Here is a 20,446-nt window from a genome sequence, read left to right as displayed (position 1 = left end):
AAAAGTTCTCTTAATTTGTCCTGTTCCTTGTGGACAGGATACACCTGAGCAAATTTCCACATAACTGAACAGATGCAATTATTGGGGGTCTTGTAAAGTAGTGGCAGTGTCCCATCTCTGAGCCAGAAGGCTGGGGTTCAAGTCCCACCTGCTCCAGAAATAAGTAATAATTTCTCTGAACAGGGTGATTAGAAAATACATAGATGCCAATATTTAACAAGGCTCTTTAATAAAGGTAGCAATGTCCCTACCTTTATGCCAGGAGGTCCAGGTTCAAGTACCACTTGCTCCAGAGGTTGTTGAGTCATACAGCATGGAAACAGATCTTTCAATCCAACTAGTCCATGCTGAACATAATCCTAAACTAAACTAAACAAATCCCACCTGCCTACTCCTGGCCCCTATCCCTCCAAATCTTTCCTATTCATGTAGCTGTCCAGATTTCTTTTAAACATTGTAATTGTACTCCCTTCTCAGGAAGTACATTCCACATGCGAACCACTCTGTGTAAAGAAATTTGCCTCTCACGACTTTTTAAAATCTCTCTCCTCTCACCTTAAAAATGTGCCCCCTTAGTCTCGAGATTCCCCATCCTAGGGAAAAGACAGCAACCATTAATTCTATCTATACCTCTCATTATTTTATAAACTTCTGTCAGATTGGCTCTCAACCTCCTACGCTTCAGTGAAAAATGTCACAGCCTATCCAGCCATTATTTCTCACTCAATCCTTCAATACCTGGCAAAATCCTGGTAAATCTTTTCTGAACCCTCTTAACTTGATAATATACTTCCTATAACTGGGTGACTAAGGTCCTGCACAAGTTCAACATGACTTCCCAATTCCTAAACTCAAAGGACTGAGCAATGAAGGCAAGTGCGCCAAATGCCTTTTTAACCACCTTGTCTACATGATGTATAACAACATCAGAACAGGGTGAATACAAAAGATCTACATGCCAATATAATAGCTGTATTCAAACAATTTGGATATGGATGCAGCTAGTTCTGAAGTAGAAGTGCCCAGTACTACAAGCTAGGATCTTGCTCATTACTTTTTTCGCATCCAGCATCGTCAGCCATTTCTTGATATTACAGGCAGTGAATCTAATCGGTTGAAGGTGGCTATATGAATAGGAAGGGTTTGGAGGGATATGGGCCGGGTGCTGGCAGGTAGGACTAGATTGGGTTGGGATATCTGGTTGGCATGGACGGGTTGGGCCGAAGGGTCTGTTTGCATGCTGTACATCTCTATGACTCTATGTGATGCTAGGGACCTCAGGAAAAGGCTAAGATGGATCATCAACTCAGAGCTTTTGGGTGAAGAGAGTTGTAAACATTTAAGCACTTCGGCATCAATCTACTGGGTCCCCCCAATCATTGAGGATAAGTATATTTGTTGAAACAACTCCTCTGGTTAGCTAATGGTCCATTACTGTTCATGAGTGGATATAGCAAAATTGCAGAGCTTTGTTTATCCGTTGGTTATGGGATTGCTTACCTTTGTCTAGCATGGAAATGGTTCAGTGTTGTAGCTTCACTAGGTTAGCAGCTTATTTTTAGGTATGCCTGGTGTAGCACATGGCACATTCTCCTCATTGAATCAGGGTTAATTGAAAGAAGGATTTGTTGGGCCATCAGCCTACAGATTGTAGTTGATGAATGTTCAATTTTGAGCTATCCCATTTGCTTGGTTCTGGATCGTTGCTCCTAAAAGCTTTTCCACCAAGGCTAAATTGACCGGCCTTTAATTTCTGGATTTACCTGCTTTTCTGAAGAAGGCTTAATGTTTCCAATTCTTTAGCTCTATACCACATTAGAAAACAGCACATTTCCGGCCAATACCTCCACAATTTCTTCAGTATCTTTTTTATACTCCATCCAGTCCTGATAACAACTTTAAGTACAACCAGGCTTTCTACTGAATCTTCTATTAAAGTTTAGTCCAAACAATAGTCTAACTATTATGACGAATTTGGCAGTATCAACTTCCTTGGTTAAAACAAACTGCAAAGTACACATTTAGTATCTCAGCCATGTCCTCTGCCTCTGTGCATGGATTGGCCTTTCACTCTTTAATCAGCCCCAACTATCTTCTTACTATTTATATATCTATTAAAGATTTTGGGATTAACCTTTATGTTGGCTGCCAGCCTCTTCTCATACTTTCTCTTTGCTTTTTAATTCTATTCTGAAATTTCTAAATTCAGCCTGATTCTGATGCTCATGATTAATGTGGCATCTGTCATATGTATTTTTGTCTGCCTGATCTTACTCTCTCTTTGGTTATGCAGGGATGTCCAGCTTTGTTTGTCCTATATTGCTTCATGTGAATGTACCTTGATTGAATCATCTCTTCCTTGAGCTTTGGCTACCAATCTTTGATTCCAATTCACATGCAGTAGAATCATGGTCACCCAGTTAAAACTGGCTCTTTTCCAATTAATTATTTTTATTCTAGGTTGCCCCTTTTAGTAAGGTTAACTTCAACTTTTTCATATCATCATTGCTGTTTGCAATATGTTCCTTCACTGATACTTGATTCACACAATTCATCTCATCCCTAGAATCAGATGTAGCAATCTAACCTACCTTAAAGGTTTGGAAACATACTGATCAGAAACACTTCTAACCTCAATTTTTGCACTATTACTATAGCAGTCTACATTAGGATAATGGAAGTCCCCAATTATCATTACTCTATGGTTTAAGCACTTCAACAAATTTCCTCCTCTTCCGGCTGTTTAGTGGCCTATGGTTATCATTAGTAATATATCAGTGTAATAATATCTCTTTTATTTCTTAGTCAAATAGACCTTATCATAGAATCATAGGCTGCCTATAGTGCAGGTAGATGCCATTCAGCCCATCAAGGCTGCAGTGACCCGCTGAATAGAATCCCACACATCCAACCCTCCACAACGTATCCCTGGACTTTGAAACTGCCCAGGCATCTCTCTCTCTAAAACCAAAACATTCTCCTTAATTAATATTGCCACTTTTCCTTTCTTTCCTTTCCTATCTAACCTAACACCTCGCATTCTGGAATGTGGTTCATCCCCATAGATGCACTGAAAATAGCAGGAGTAGGTCCTTCAAGTTTTGCGCCATTCATAATAATCATGGTTGATCATTTAACTCAGTACCCTGTTCCCACCACCAAATCTGCAAGAAAAATATGCAGAAGTGTAAACAGCATAGTTATAATGGGGGACTTTGAGTACCCATACATGGACTGGGACTGTGGTAGTGGAAATGGTGGCAAAGGATAAGCATTCAGAGATTCAGTTGGGAACAGAGTATAAAAATAGGGAGGTGTTGCTAAAACTATACAAGGAACTAATCAGATCACATCTGGAGTACTGTGAACACTTCAGTCCTTCATCTAAAGAAAAATATACCGGCACTGGAGGCAGTCCTGAGAAGGTTCAGTAGATTGATTCCAGGTGTAGAGGGATTTTAACAGGAGAGGTTGGATAAGTTGGGCCTGAACTCAGAGTCTAGAAAAATGGCAGAAGATCTTTTGAAGCATATACGATTACCAAGGGGTTTATAGGATAGATATGGAGAGGTTTTCCCCCACTTATGGGCAAGTCTAAACCTCCAAGGTATAAACTCAGAATAAGGGATCACCCAACAACAGATGAGGAGGAGTTTCTCCTCTCAGAGTGACGTTGATTCATGGAATTCTTTCTCATAGAAAGCTGTCAATGTTGCATTGCTAAATATATTCAAGGCTGAGATACATATATTTTGAATTAGTAAGTGAATCAAGGGTTATGGAGAAAAAGCAGGGAAGTGGAGTTAAGGATCATTAGAATAGCCATGACCTCATTGAATGGTCGAACAGACTTGATGGACTGAATGTTTACTTCTGCTCCTGCATCGTATAATCTGTTCAGGAGAATTCCCCTCGGCAACAGGTACCAAGCTCAACATGAAAGGAAGCACTGAGAAATCTGGCTCTTGGAACGGACGGCAAGTCGATCAAGTAACAGTTGGCAAGGATTTAGGAGATAGCGATGATTGCATGATTGGGTTTAGGATGACAATGGAAAATAACATTTGTAAATCCAGAGTAAGAATAATCAACTGGCAGAGAGCTAACTTAAGTTATCAAAAACAGAGCTGGGCTGGATACAGTGGAGTCAAAAGTTGTTTGCAGAAACACAAATTGAACAACAGGCTACCCTTCAAGAAGAGATAGTTCCTTCACAGTAAAAGTATTTCTCGTGGCAGAAGTTGATTGGCGCAGCTAGTCCTGGCTGACTGTAACACTAATTTACAGTGCTCAAATTTTTAAATATAAAAATGTATTTCACTTTTAAGGTGATTTTACTAATGTAGGGTTTGAGAATGTAGTTTCAAATTATAATATGTTAATATATTTCCTGATGAGAAGGTAGTCAAGAGATAAGAGATGAACTCTGCCTTAATTTATACTTTCTTATCAATGACTTCTGTCATTTGTGGAGGTGCCATATATGGTAACTTATAAAACATTTCACTAGTTTTTGTAAAAATACACATGACATTAAATTGCTATTCTGTTCTGAAAAATTCTAACTGAACAGTAATTTTTTTTTGATATTCAGTTATTCATTTTGCAAGTTACTTCAGCTAAGAGTACACAGTACTGCACATATACCATACAGTATTACACATAGGTCCCTCAGCAACTTCCTATCCAGAAAATCCAAACTCCCAATTCTACTGTTGATTAATCTGGAAACCAATGTTTCACTGCAAGTTAAAGGGTTCAAGAACATGACCACAACTTTAAGTGAAGTCTCCAGTACCCAGAACTGCCCTTTATGAACCAGTTCTCTTTTGTCACCAAAACATCATGTTCCTTTCCGTTATTTGCTCTGACAGCTAACTTATTTTTGTGCTTACATACATGCAATTGTCTTTAACATAAAAGGGAAGTCCCTGGAGCATCAGAGGCTGGGGGGTGACCTTATAGAGGTTTACACAATTATGAGGGGCATGGATAGGATAAATAGACAAAGTCTTTTACCTGGGGTCGGGAAGTCCAGAACTAGAGGGAATAGGTTTAGGGTGAGAGGGGAAAGATATAAAAAGAGACCTAAGGGGCAACTTTTTCAAGCAGAGGGTGGTACGTGTATGGAATGAGCTGCCAGAGGATGTGGTGGAGGCTGGTACAATAGCAACATTTAAGAGGCATTTTGATGGATATATGAATAGGAAGGGTTTGGAGGAATATAGACTGGGTGCTCGCAGGTGGGACTAGATTGGGTTGGGATATCTGGTCAGCATGGACAGGTTGGACTGAAGGGTCTGTTTCCATGCTGTACATCTCTATGACTCTATGACTCTAAAAGAAAAGTGAGGTATGATAAATATGTTACGTTTGAGACATACTAGTTATGTATGAGTTACATTTCAGATATTTTTTGAACATTAAAAAATTGCTTTCAAAAGAGATACATCCTAATTATTTAGTTTCTATTTGATTTTGACATTTCTAATTTGTAATTATCGTATAGTGCATTTGAAAACTGCATTATCAAAGTGGTTATTTACTGAGATCAATGCTGCCATCTACTGGTTACTTATGCTGCCACACTAACCAATCCAAGTTGCAGGAAGCTACCTACTGTAGTTAACTGCAACTGAACGCTGGAAAATTCAATTATAACTAACTGCATTTATATGTAGCACCAAAACCTCCCAAGGAGCTTCACAGAAATGTTATCAAACAAAATATGACACAGTCACATTGGAGAGGATACATATTCCATGCTGGTCTATGTTCTACGAATGGGAGATACAGAAGTTGTTAGATTTATGGAAAAATTTAGGCTCTAGCAGCTCAAGGCACAAATCTCAGTGGTAGAAAATTAAAATCAGAGATAATTAAGAGGTAAAATTAAAAGAGCACAAAGATTTTGGAGGCTTGTATGTTGGAACAATTAGCAAGGGTTAGATGGTGGGTGTGGAATGTGACAGGAGCTCAAGATAATGGTTTTCATCTTGTCAATGATTAAGGAAGGAAACTGTGGTTAATTTAGCATGTGATATCAACATGAAGGCAGTAGAAAAATCATGAGAACTGGTAGAGAGCTCGAGCTGGATATCATCAGCATGCATGTGAAATCTGATTCCAAGGATTCTGTCACTGAGGGATCAATGGATACGCTGTCATTTCAGTGGTAATGTGGTGATAACTGGAACGGAAGCTACTACTGTACATGTTTTGGTCAAAAGAACAGAGCAAGTACAGGGTCAAGAGAGAAACAGACCTTGATAAACATATGTTAAGGAACACATTACATTATGTAAATGACAATAAACAGTTACAAAATTTACATAAAAGTTACATAAAGTGCATTTATGGCAGATGAAATTCAATGCGGGCAAGTGTAAAGCTATTCAGCTCTGTATCTTTTCATTGGTGAAACCTCAAAAAATGTGGCAATGAAATGGATTTAAACAGTTGTGTATATAAATCATTGAGAGGGGCTAGATGGCATAAAAAGTAACCAAATAGGCCAGTGCAATGTTTGTCTTTTTCTCAAAGGAGTTTGAATACAAAAGGAAAGAAGTAACATTTCAGTTGGACAGAGGCTTGGTCAGACTAAATCTGGATGTATTGAATTCAGTTGTGGGGATACTGGGGATCTGAAATAAAAACTGAAAATGCTCAAACACTCAGAAGCTAAGTTAGTTTCAAGAAGAGAGTTAATGTTTCACCTCAATGATTTTTAAACAGAAATAATCAAAGGTCAACTTGCAACATTAACTCTTTTATTTCCCCCCCTCAATAAATACGGTCTAACTTGTTGAATATTTTCAACACACTTAATTTTAGGAAAGCTACATTGACTTTGGAATGGAAATATGCAGATTCACCAGAATTATGCTAAAACTGAAAGGGTTGCATTATGAAGAAACATTCTGTAAACATGGCTGGTAATTATACTTTAAAGCTTAAGGAGCAAGTTGTTTGAAGTGTTTAGAATGATAATGAGATTGGATAGGCCTACTATCATCTTTATGAGATCACCGTATACCAGAAATTGAACTAGGCCAGTCATACAAATACTGTGGCTATAAGAGCAGCTCAGAGACTAAGAATTCTGAAGCAAAAGCAGATATGCTGGAGAAACTCAACATGTCAGGCAACATATGTGGAGAGAAAGCAGAGTTAATGTTTCAGGACCAGTGACCTTCATAAGTTATTCCCAGCATCCGTAGTTCTTCGTGTTTTTTTTTAAAAAAGTCTATGAGTTCTCTGATGAGTAAGTCATTTAAATTACTGTTATGACCTAACTGGGAAGAATGCACTGATAGTTGAGCCCCACTCTTCTATAAATTGTTACAAAATTTGTAACTATTCAAATTTAACCATCAAATTGCCTGAATGACTGCTATTCATGTCAGTTACAGCTTGATTCACAAGTCAATAGAATGTAGCTTGGGCATTTTTAATCTGATTGATATAACCCATTTGGTGTTATAAAGGCTATTATCTCTTTAACTCTTGATGACAATGTACTTCATAGTAACCCTTCAATAGATCAATCTTTGTTTCCCCAAGATGGTGGTGCAGTAAGGGGGCTAGGCCCAGGGCTCACCAACTCTCATCAGCTTGCTTTCTTTTATTCTTTTTATTACTTTTGCACTTTTTGTTCTTTTTCTTCAGATAATGGAGGCAGCCTCCAGTGGCTGCGGCAGCAACGCTAGGATGAGCTGAACGTTGCTCAGGGTCTCCTGGCAAGCAAGGAGCAGGTCCTGGGCTGACATCCCCCAGCCTGGATATGCAGGCTATACCAAGGCTCCAGGTCCACAGCTACGCCTGGGTGCCTGAAGGAGGATAGCGATCTCCTCAGCCTCGTGTGGCAGTTTCCAGTGTGGTCTTTGGTGTCCAGGTACTCCAGCGGCCCAAGCAGTCTTCTTCAGCAGATGTGCCTGGCCTATTATCCAGCAGCCCAGTGTGGCGGTCTCATCCGAGCTGCGCATTCAGAGTATTCCATCTTTCCTGAATTGGCTTTCCCTCAACCCATCTACTGAACTAACATGATCTTTCTCTTATTTCTTTTTATTACTAAGTATGACTTCTGTCAAGGATGTGGGTGCTGTGCTGGGGCAACTCATAAAACATTTCAATGTTCAGGTTGTTCCATTATAATGTGCGTTTTGTAACATAATTGACGAATTGGGGATGCTGTTTCCACAGCGTAAACTTTAAAAATACGTGTTGGCTATAATGTGATTACAGCTCCAACACTAAATGCTGATTCTAAAGAGTGATTTTTCTATATCACAAGGTTGCACAAGAACGCGACCATCATGCTACAGAAGAACGGACAGTATTTTTCATGTAGAAATACACGTGACAATAAATTTCTATTCCTATTATTTGAAAGGAACGAGATACTGCCAACCCTATCAATATAAATTTTTAATTGAGTAATTACTTAGGAATCTGTTTCTGCTTTTAAGTTTCTGCAAATCAATGCAGACTCTAGTTGACCAACCAGTACAGGGGACAAATACCAATGGCGAACTCCAAATTTTTTTGAGTTCAATCCAGCAAGTTTCTAGCATGTTGATTTCACTTTATCTGGTTTATGTAGGCTTCACTGATAAGGATGTCCTTTAATTGATACTGATTCCCCTACGTTCACATTATCCCTGTCTAACATTGTACTTTGTGGTGTATCATGGCAGGTTTCCTTGAATTTCTTAAGCAACCTTACTAGATTTGCCTTTACATACAAGCTGCCTTAGTAACTTACCTGAATCTGGTTTCTGAACCTCAGATAAAGATAACATACTAAACACTTCTTTTGAATCTTCATCCTGAGATAAAGTTTCAGCTACTTTTAACATCTGCTTAATAGCATTCCTTTCACCTGGTTAGGTTAGGCTTCATCTGGCGTAGGCTTTGGCGATGGACTTTGTTTAGCCATTCCTCTGGTCACCACACACTATGGAAAAATACCTGGAACTTGTTCCTGTAACTGTTCTGTCGCTTTAACCTCACTTGGACTGTGTGATTATAGGCAAAGCTATAACTTTTACTGCAGGCAAGTCATTATCTAGAAATAAATCAACACTACCCATGTATAATTTCTCAACAACTCTGATTATTGCTGTTCTGGATAACAAGTCACACTCTTTTTGTACAGCCATTATCCCATTTGTTAACGCTTTGACTTTCATTACACTCTCTGGAGAAAAAAGTATTTCATTCTCCAGCAAAAGAGTTTAATTTTTGTTTTAATGATACAGTTACAGGTTCAGCTGCAGCGTTTGTAGAAAAAAGGAGTTATCTTTCCTTTCTGTAATTAAAGCAACAATTTGGTCTCTCACATTTTCCTTGTGAGTTCTCTTTTTGAACTCACTCTTATGAATCCCCATAGAAAAAATTGTTACAGGCTTCCTACACAAAGTCCGACATTCTAAACAAAGGTGCCCAACTTTACGACAATGGAAATATTTAGATCTTCGATTTTCATCTCCAGCCTTAGTATTTTTCTTCAGATCCAAAAAGGTGCTCTTGCAACATTCCCAGTTGAACCTCATTTATTCTGGTTACTTGTCTTCCTTTCACTTTCCCACCTTTTTTCCATTTTGGGTGTATTGGTGTGGGTGACAGAAATAAGGCTTTGTTTTGTGGGATCAGCACATCATTGTCAGCCATTCTAAATTGTTCTAAGAGAATATTTTTTCTGAGAGTTTCAACACATGGTTATTTATTTCTAATTCCCATCAAAATTACTTTACAAATTCAATATAAAAGTTTACCTGGGCTGTTTCAAGTGTCGAAACTTTTGTATGGATGCTTCAGAAGCTGACTCCTAAGCACCCAGAAAAGCCTTTTCTACTGCATTATAATCCACAGAAACCTCCTCTGGCAGTAAGACATAAATTTCATGCATACTGTTAAGTTGCTCTGCATGAGTAACATCCAGTTTTCCTTTGGTCCTACATTTGTTTCATTATTTTCTCAAAAGATACAGAATTATTTCATTTACTTTTCCTCAAATTATGGAAAGGTCTGTACAAATTTAAACATTTCCTTTCTGCATTTTAGATCATGCCTAGGTTTTACCTCATCAGAGCCTTCTTTGGCAATGCAAGTCTCTTATTTTTCAAAGTGAATTATTTTAAGCTGGCATTCCCTATCTCTTTTGCCATTATTTTACCTTTTTTTCTCCTCTTGCATTCTCTTTCTAGTGCTTTCTCAACGCTCTGAAATGCTGGTTGCTTTTCTCTTTTTTAATCCCTCAAGCTTAATTCTTTTAAGTTCTAAATGCATTTTCCTTTCAAGCTGCTTTATCTCTTTTTTTAACATTGTAGTTAGAACTTCTTGCATTTCTACCAGTCCCACATGCTTTGCCAATATTTCAATTACCTGTCTTCTTGGCTCTGGCAAACAATTTCACCCCTAATTGATTTGCAAGTTCTATCTGTCCGTTTTTTTTCTTAATTCTTGTAAAATATCGAGGATATATCTTCAAGTTGCAGGAATTTACAATTTCCATCCCAACTTGGAACTTTACTGCCATTGAGTCACAATCCTGGATTTCCCTTCCTAACCACACCGTCGGAATACTGACACGCCAGGGACTACAGCACTTCAAGGCAGCAGCTTATTCCTAAAAGGGATTTGTGTTGGGAATAAATGCTGGCCTAACCAGTTACTGGCCCCATCCCACAAATATAAAAAGAAACAAAGAAGCTATTGCCAAATAATTGGACATCCTCATAACATCTGTTACATCAGTGGAATTCTAGAATTCATTCCTCTTAAATGTTCTGGCTGTTTGGACAAAATCTTACTTACAGGTATTAGTACAACCATGCTAATCAATAACAAAAATTGTCTTTAACATCTGCAGGCTGTATACAGATGCACTTGTCTCTAAAACTCAGCAAATATGAATCTCATTTATGTCACACCCTTTGATTCTATTATTCAGAGTTGATACAAGAGCCAACATTTTTTTTAAAAATTCTATCTTCTAAAGTATTATAGGATTCACAAATACAGCCATTACATTCAAATACATTCAACACAAGTAATTCATTACCTCAAGGAATTCAAGACAGGTCTTTCTGTTAGTAATTTGAGGGAAAATACATATTTGCTCATTAAAAAAGTAGTTACACTGCATTTACAAGCAGACTAATTCATTGTAAATTCAGTGCAGGAACATAACAGATCCTTTGAGTGTTTGAGGGAGTTTTGTCATGTATCTTCTCATTAGTACTGTACATTTTTCTTGTCAATACTGAATTCATCAGATTAAATATGCAATAGTATATTTGCAGAAAATCTTTGCAAAAACAAGAAGCATTGCAACACTATACTATACCTAACACACAACTCTACAATTCAGATAAATGCATTTATAGAGCTATTACTGCAGTATTTTCTGTTACCTTACCTGAGGTCCAGGTGCTTAATGTGAGTCATTCGTCCCAGTGTTTCCAATACCAACATCTGCAAATGGTTTCCAGCCATGCAGAGCTTATCCATGGCTGTTAAAATTTCACACACTGCTGGGATCACAGTGAAGTCATTGAAGGACAAGCCAAGATGGGTAAGCTGTTGTACATTTCCCAATTCTGAAGGCAAACCTTGAAGACAATTCCCATCCAGAATGAAAGTCTGAAGACTTGGAATGAAAAGAAATCATAAGTATTGGATATAAAATAATACGCTAACTTTTCTTTACATATACTGCACACCCACTTGTAAAAAAAAAAGTTACATAGCTTTTTGGGCATAAAAGGCAAAGGGAATATTTGGCACTTAATTGACAGAGTTTTTGTACTTTAATTCTGAAAATATATTAGATTAGAATGGATTAGATTCCCGACAGTGTGAAAACAGGCCCTTCAGCCCAACGAGTCCACAATGACTGTCCAAAGAGTTACTCACCCAAACCCCTTTTCCCTCTGACTAATGCACCTAACACTATGGGGAACTTAGCATGGCCAATTCACCTGACCTGCATATCTTTGGACTGTGGGAGGAAACCGGAGCACCCGGAGGAAGCCCACACAGACATGGGGAGAATGTCGCTCGAGGTTGGAATCGAACCTGGGACCCTGGTGCTGTGAGGCAGCAGTGCTAACTACTGAGTCACCGCGCTTGAAAAATATGAAAGACACATATCTAGATATCTAGCAATGTAATAAAAACTGAAGGACAGAATAGAAGTCTTTAAGATAATGGAAGGATGAGAGAGGCTAAACATTAAGAAACTGTTTGTGAGATGTCCAGTGACTAAATGTCATAAATATAAAATAATAATTAATGACTCCAAAAAGGAACAAAGGAGAAACTTGGATAACATAGACTGTGCTACCACAAGAATTAGTTGAGGCAGTTAGCTTGGGTGCAAGTAAAGGGTGAAATAAATACATGCGTGAGAAACAAGTATAAAAATAGGGTAGATAAAAGGGTTAGGGAGGCTCATTGGAACAAAATGTTTGAATGGACAAGTTTGTTTCAATAGCCTGTTTCTATGTTGCAGATGCTAAATAATGATGTAATCCAAAAAATAATGAAATGGCTATCAAATTTTGAAATGGCTGAAACTTAAAATCCACTAGATTCAGTAAGTCCTCTTATCCACGAAATCATGAATCGAGAATTTGCCTATTCACACTAAAAAAAAACCCAACAAAATTTAAGATCTGTGGTCAAAACTTCCGTATCTGTGATTCCTAACCTTTTTTTTTTAAAAAGAATACTTACTTTTAAGAGAGCTCAGCACTCACGATTTCATATTCGTAAGGGCTCTCAGAAATGGAATCATCATGGATACAGAGAAATGACTGCACTTTCTAAATCAGAACATAAGGCAAGGCATTCTGCAAAATTATGACCATTGAGAGATGACAAAATGTTCATCAGTTGTAAAATAAAAGGAGCAAAGTAAATGGATTTGCACAGGTGCTATTGTATATAAACGTATTCTATATAATGTTTAAAATGGAACCTGAAAATCACTGCATATACTTTGAAAGGTAGGAGGGGACAGAAAAAGAGAAATAAAAATCCATTACATCCATCAGAAAACGAGAAACAAGTTTCTCTACACTTAATTGCCTCCTATAATATAACACTTACTTTTGCAAATTCCCAATCTCCTCAGGGATATTTTGAATCCTGTTACAGGAGAGGTTGACTTCAGTAAGAGTTGAGATTTCACATAAGGATGCTGGAAATGTTGTCAGTTTATTATTCGACAGGTTCAAGCTTTTTAGCTGAGTAAACCTAAGGTTAAAATAAGTTAATCTGTCTTAGCAGGAATTAGTTTAATTCCATTTAATAGGCTAATTCACATTATTTTGTATTGTACAGGTTTGCTACTGCATAACATGTATTTTCTGTATTTATCACAACCTTGCCAATCAAATCACACTTTACTCAACGTAGAAACATATAAATCAGAAGAGAGAAATAACACAACTGAACAGCAAGGAATATTGGCTAGAAAACTACCTGTGAGAACCTACTGAGCTTCTATTAAGGATTTATGAATGAGCTGTCTGGAGAACAGAGCAAACAAAACAAAAAATTCATAAACAGTTTGCAGTGATTAAGAATTCCCAAGTGCTACCCCATTGTTTTGATGAGGAGCTGATTGGAATGTTCAATCAAGATAGTCCTGATGCTATATAGCTGGTTTTCCAAAATTATTTGATAAAGCATATTATTGGCAAAAATTTATGAAAAGATAATTACAATAAAGTGAACCATATACAATAAAGTGAACCATATTATGCCAGACAAATTGCAGAATAAAATCAGTTTTATTATTAATATCAGAATGAAATCAGTGTTATTTAATGCATTTTACTGGGTGTGAACACAATATTATTCCTTAACGCCATTACTGCCCATGACTGACTTACATGGAATTATTCAAATTTTGCAGTGTCATAAAAATGTACAGGAATAGAAGTCTAAATAAAACCTACCGTTTGTAGGCCAATTTAAACCAATTGCAATGCTTAGACAGCAAGCTCAAAGCAAATGTATCAGTATACTTAGACTGCATAAGTCTTTGCTACAAGTCAACACACAAAAAAACTCTTTGCAAGTCTAATATTTAATGCTCATCCTTAGTTGCCTTGAGAAAATAATGGCCCACGGTTGCTTTCTTCAACTCGTGGCAAAGAAGCTCTAACAACGTTGCTCTGCGACAGTTTTATACCACAGTGTGAATAACTGGGCCAGTATAAAGGCTTGCTGCTGTGTGATTGAAACATTACACAAACTAGATCGGGCACAAACACCAGCTTTCCTTTCCACAAAATATAATAGCAATACGATAGTCTGGCAGCTTCACCGGCATGTTTCATGGTACCAGTTTTAGATTACCATTATTCATTTTTTCAAACTGCTATTTCAGTAACACAAGTTCACATCCCAAAGTAACCATATCTACTGAACTGCATCCAATTTTAGACTTCAATCAACAAATTGATATCACTCTTCAACAGTCTTAGGCTGACCCAGTATCCTATTTTGGCCCCAAGCTGAGTTTCCCAGCCACAAATATGCTTGATTACCAAGACCACCTACATTCCCTCCATAACACCACTGGTCTCCAACGCTGCCTCAAGCCCATTAGCTGTTGAAACTTTCCTATTTTTAACTGCAGACTTGATTAGTCCAATTCCCTCCTGGCCAGCCTTACATATTGCAGCCTTAACGAATGAGCACTCAAATATTCTTCCAACTGGTGAGATACCATCTCAGCAGCTACCCTGTAAAGTTCATTCAGAATTTTGTGATTTTAGAAAATCACCTTTCATTCTCATTGATTTCAAAGAAAACAGGCTTAATCAACTTGAATGACAACCTCAGCAATCTAATTAATGAGCTTTATCTTAACTGCCTCCAATACAGCGGGTCTCTCCTTAAATAAGGAGATCAAAAATCTAGGTGTGGTCTGACCAATATCGTGATCTTGCCAACATTTCATTTGCCTTCTGTTTTGACACGGAGACAGAGAACCAAACCAGTCTCTCTCTCTGTATTTGCAACGCAGTAAAACTAAACAGTCAAAAATCCCCAAATAGCCACTCCAATGGTTCCTAACCAGACATTTGAATAACCAATCCCAGATTTTGCAAATAATTAATTTCTACACACCAGTTTTGTATTTAAAAAAATTACTCGTACACAACAGCAGAGAGAAAATTAATAACGTGGTAAAGGTGATTACTTTCTGTGCTTTACATCTAAAGCATTCATTTTCAAACCTCCATTTACATAAAGGGCAGACAAATAAACAAACAAAAAGAGTTAAGGGATAAATAAAAGAAAATAACAAAACTGGCCAAATTACTTAAATGGCTTTCACAGGTAAAATGTAGATTTTTGGTTGTTTCTTTCTGAAACATTGATCAGGGTCATGTTCTCAGTGCACCCAGAAAAAGGCAGCAATTCTTTTAACTCAGCTTTCTACTCTTGGGCTTCAAGAAGCTGATACAGCAGATTAGGCAAAGAGATTTCAAATCTTCATGCTGTGTCAGGAGCAGCCCAGAACCATTTCTCAGACAACACAGTTCAAAAAAGAATTCTGGTTTCTTCCTGGTAAACTGACCAACTTATCCCAAGACCTCAACTACCATTTGAAAACTGCCATCTGCTTGTACAATGGATCTCTTCCAGACTAGCCAGAACCAATTTCTAGGTACTGACTGTGTTAATCATTAATTTCTGCTATCTATTTAAACTCAATGCTCATCCCGCGATCAGTGTCTGTTAGAATCTTTTTAATCAAGGCTCAGCCTGCAATTAGCCTCCAGTCATGGCCTCAAAATTTGTTTGGTCTATTCTTTTCCTTTTACCTCAAGCTGCCCAAAAATCCACCAGCCATTTCCAGCTCACAATTCAAAGTTGATAAAAGACCAAAAATAAAAATAATAAAAATCAGCAGGGGTTCTAACGTGTCTTCATCCTCAAAACATGAAATGTCATTTTTTAGGAAAATGTATTTCATGACAAGACTAGTAACCCTTAGGTGAAAAATAAAACAAAACTCTTAGCCATTCATTCTTCCCCTCATCAGATTCTTATTCATTATTCAGCCTTTTGGTCATGTTCTTAAATTCATGGCAGTTTACATTCAGGATAAGGCATCAGCAATTCTTCCCTAGAAATATGTACAACTTAGTAGCCCACAAACCCACTAACACACAAAAATGGCAACTAATGAACTTGAAAGACCCTATACAAACAACAAGCAAAACTAATGTCATTTACAAAGTACTATGCAAGGACTGTAACAAACACTACATTGGACAAACAGGCAGAAAACTAGCCACCAGGATACATGAACATCAACTAGCCACAAAGAAACATGACCCTCTCTCACTAGTATCCTTACATACAGATGAGGAAGGACACCACTTTGACTGGGACAACACATCCATCCTAGGACAAGCCAAACAAAGACACGCACAAGAATTCCTAAAAGCATGGCATTCCAACCAGAACTCTATCAACAAACACATCGAGTTAGACCCCATCTACACCCCCTGAGAAAAGGAACAGGAAGTGACTTCACTACAGGAAATGACATCACCAACCCAAAGAAACCAAACATATAAATAGAAAGCAGGAAATTTCAGCAGTGCTTTGCCTGAGGCCCATTGAAGATGTTACCTAGTAGGGTGACGAAACGTCTGAAAATGAACCTTCAAACTCAGCGAGCAAACCTACATCCAAAATCTCAAACTGAGCTACAAATCTCAAAACTTGCTAATGTACAACTTTTATGTTAAACGGCTGCAAATCTAAGCTCCATCTGAAAAAATCTGGAGTTTCATTTTTAAAACTTACTGCAAATCACAAGAAATTTTGGCTCATAAAAACAGTTGCAAAGTGTCTATATTGAATATAAACTTTAAAATGTTGAACAGCTGTTAACACTACCAATGCCTCTTTTGCGATTGTGGAGAATTTCTGTTGATGTTTTTTCAACTTCTTTGAAAAAGAAGCCATGGGTTTCTCTGTTCCAGCCTTGGAGTACCGCTCCAATTCCAAAGTCACTAGCATCTAATGCTAATTAAAATGGTTTCTTAAGCTTAAGCACTATTAATATAGGATAATTTATTAAAATGGCTTTTGGCTTTTCAAAGGCTGCCTTGCATTTTGAAGGCCACATATTCATTTTGTTTAAATTAACAAATTAGTTAATAGCATGGTTCCTGTACTAAATCTAGGTTAAAACTTTAAATCCACATAATCTCCAATCCAAAAAAATGCCATTATCTTCCATTTTGTTTTATGGGCAAGAATGTCAACTACAATTTTTACTTTTGCCCTTCAGGATGACAACTGTTCCTTGTCCCACAATCTGCCCCAAGTAAGTCACCTGACTTTTGCAAACTCACTTTTTGCTAGATTTAACATCAACCCAGCTGACTGTAGTAGTGCAAACAAATTTTCTTTCCATGTACTACTATATACAATGATGTCAGTCAAATAATTAATTAATTAATTACTGCACAATTAGACAGTTTAGATATAACACATTTCATTAATCAGTGAAATGTAGCCGGCGCATTCTTAAATTCGAACGGCATAACTCGACATTGGTATATAATCCATTAAGTGCGATAAATACAAAACTCTCATCTACAAATTGTAGTGGATGCTGAATCAGTTGTTAGTTTTAAATCTAAGATAGATAATTTTTTGTTAAACAAAGATATTACGGGATATGGGCCAAAGGCAGGTATACAGAGTTGGGCAACAGTTCAGCCATGATCTCCTTTAATGGTCCACATTAGATTTGCAGGTGGATCACATTAAACACAATTAACATTAAATTTGATAACATTTCTAACAAGCCACATGGGTTCCCTTCAAACCTTTCCAGAAAGTATTCAAATATTTACTACCTTCCAGTTCTCCATTTTTGGCCATAAATATAGATACATATTCAGAATACATTTTATGAATGAAATAAGAGAACATGAACAGCAAGCTTCAGCACGCTTTCTGATGTCCTGCATGCAGTTAAGGTTCAAGCTTCTTAAATGGGTCCCAATGGGAAACATTTTCATAGACATTTAAAATGAATATACCTCTCAGCCAAGTGTAATGGGTTTTCTTCACTTAAAATTATATAACTAGCATTTAAAAAATTATACTTTCAGATGCAAATATTCCAATTAGTGGCAAAATTGAGAGCGCTAGGACTTTCCAAAAACATTCAGAATAATTATGCTAATTATGCACAATTTGTTGTCATCTGTCCGAATTTGTATTCACGGTCCACAACCAAAATGTTGGCTCTCCTTTTATTTCTGCAGATGTTGCTTGACCTACTTACGATTTCCAGAACTGTTTATGTTTTTATTTGATTTCTACTATCTGCAATGTTCTAATTTTTGTCCAATCTAAATGCATCTACCCCAATCCATAGAATCCCTACAGTATGGAAACAGGCCATTCGGCTCATTGAGTCCACACTGATCCTCCAAAAAGGACTCCACCCAGACTCACCCCCCCCACTCTTTCCCTGTAACCCTGCATTTACGATAGCTAATCCAAGTCATCAGCACATCCCTGGATGATATGGACAATTTAGCATGGACAATCCACCTAACTTGCACATCTTTGGACTATGGGAGGAAATGGGAGCACCTGGAGAAAACTCACGCAGACACAAGGGAGAATGTACAAACTACACATGGACAATGATCCAATGCTGAGATTGAATTCCTTGCACAGTGAGGCAGCAGTGCTAATCACTGAACTACCATGCCAACATAACTAGATATAAAAACTAAAACGAGATTTCAAAATTCTTTTAGATGTAGTAATCTGCGCAAAGCAATTAGATCACTGTTTCCTACATATTTAATTGTTCACACCATCCAAATTACTGTATATGTCACTTTCCTATAGCACTTCTTTTCAAACGTGATTCTTAGTTTCAAGGACATGTGTTGATGGGAGTGATGTCAGAGAGAGAGAGAGAGAGAGAGAGAGAGAGAAAATTGTTTGACAAACTTCAGTAATTATCTCCGCCTTTCAATATATCCCTATGCACTGTGAATTATGGTGCTTGCATTGGCTTTAGGTCATGTAAGAAATTCTTATAGTTAAGTTATTGCAAGGAAACCTTTTTTAAAAAAATACTAACGCGGTTATAATCCCCAGTAAGACCATGAACATGCTAAGGGAAATGTAAAATCCCCCGTTATTGCCTGAAAGAATGAAGTTATAAGATGTCATGGTTTAAAACAAAGCTTTTACTATGAAGGAACAGAATCATAGAAAACAAACATCACCTTTGATGATCATTCATATTTTCACATTGAAAAACACAATAAAACACAACTACATATACTTTTGACTAAAATTTTCAACTGAACTTCCCCTTATGCAAGTCTTTGACTATAGATTAGATTCTTTAAGGTTTTCTTAAAGTTTTTCTTAAAGTTTTAAGAAAAGTTCTCCATAACTTGTTAAAGTCTGGAACTTTATAGCTCAAGTCTGTACGTCATTTGCAATTTCTATGCACGTTGATTTCAACTGAATATCAGAATAAAGGGGACCAACAGTTGGCCATTCAGCCTGTCCTGTCATTCAAGAAGATCATGGCTGATCAAACACTTCAACACCTTTTACTCACTTATCCCCATAACGTTGGGTGTTACTGATAATCAGAAATGTAACAATTTCTCCCTCAAACATAATGACAGCGCTTCCATAGTCTTCTGTGGTAGAGGATTCCAAAGATTCACAAAACCCTTAGTAAAATAATTTCTGCTCATCTCAGATCGAAGCAGCAACTTCCCTTATTTTTAAATTGTGCCCCCCCCTCCCCCCGGTTCTACAATCCCTAATCAGGGGAAACATCTTACGTATCTAACTGGTAAATAACACTTTATGGTATTTTGTAGGTTTCAATTAGATTACTTCTCATTCTTTGAAACTCTAGAGAATACAGATCCAGTTTGCCCAATCTCTCTTCATAAGACAGTCTTGCCACCCTTTGTTGCACACTCTGCCGCAATAATATAAAGATGCCCTCCAATGCATCTCATCCACTTCCCACACCTCAGACCCCATCCCTCCAACCGTAACAAGGACAGAACACCCTGGTGCTCACCTTCCACCCTACCAACCTTCGCACCAAATCATCCGCCGACATTTCCGCCACCGCCAAACGGACCCCACCCCTTTCCGACTTCCGCAAAGACCGTTCCCTCCATGACTACCTGGTCAGGTCCACGCCCCCCTACAACCCACCCTTCCATCCTGGCACCTTCCCCTACCACCGCAGGAATTGCAAAACCTGTGCCCACACCTCCTCCTCCCTCACCTCCATCCAAGGCCCTAAAGGAGCCTTCCACATCTATCAAAGTTTTACCTTCACATCCACCAATAGCATTTATTGTTTCCGTTGCTCCCAATGTGGTCTCCT

General features: G+C 37.7%; 1 protein-coding gene across 1 annotated transcript in view; it reads right to left on the bottom strand.

Annotated features, from left to right (window-relative positions):
• The window catches only part of phlpp2 (PH domain and leucine rich repeat protein phosphatase 2), a 173,344-nt gene that overhangs the window by 53,236 nt on the left and 99,662 nt on the right, over window positions 1–20,446 (bottom strand). Inside the window, exons 7-8 of the mRNA XM_043706826.2 lie at window positions 13,117–13,263; window positions 11,423–11,653 (exon numbers count right to left, since the gene is read on the bottom strand). Coding sequence (XP_043562761.2) covers window positions 11,423–11,653; window positions 13,117–13,263 — 378 coding nt within the window. The remainder of the gene's footprint in view (window positions 1–11,422; window positions 11,654–13,116; window positions 13,264–20,446) is intronic.

The sequence above is a fragment of the Chiloscyllium plagiosum genome, unplaced genomic scaffold (genome assembly GCF_037043375.1).
Source record: "Chiloscyllium plagiosum isolate Xiang-an unplaced genomic scaffold, Cpla_swu_hap1 HiC_scaffold_17, whole genome shotgun sequence".
NCBI classification, from domain to species: Eukaryota; Metazoa; Chordata; class Chondrichthyes; order Orectolobiformes; family Hemiscylliidae; genus Chiloscyllium; species Chiloscyllium plagiosum.
The sequence above is the reverse complement of the archived record's forward strand: the minus strand, read 5'-3'. Positions and strand labels throughout refer to the sequence as shown.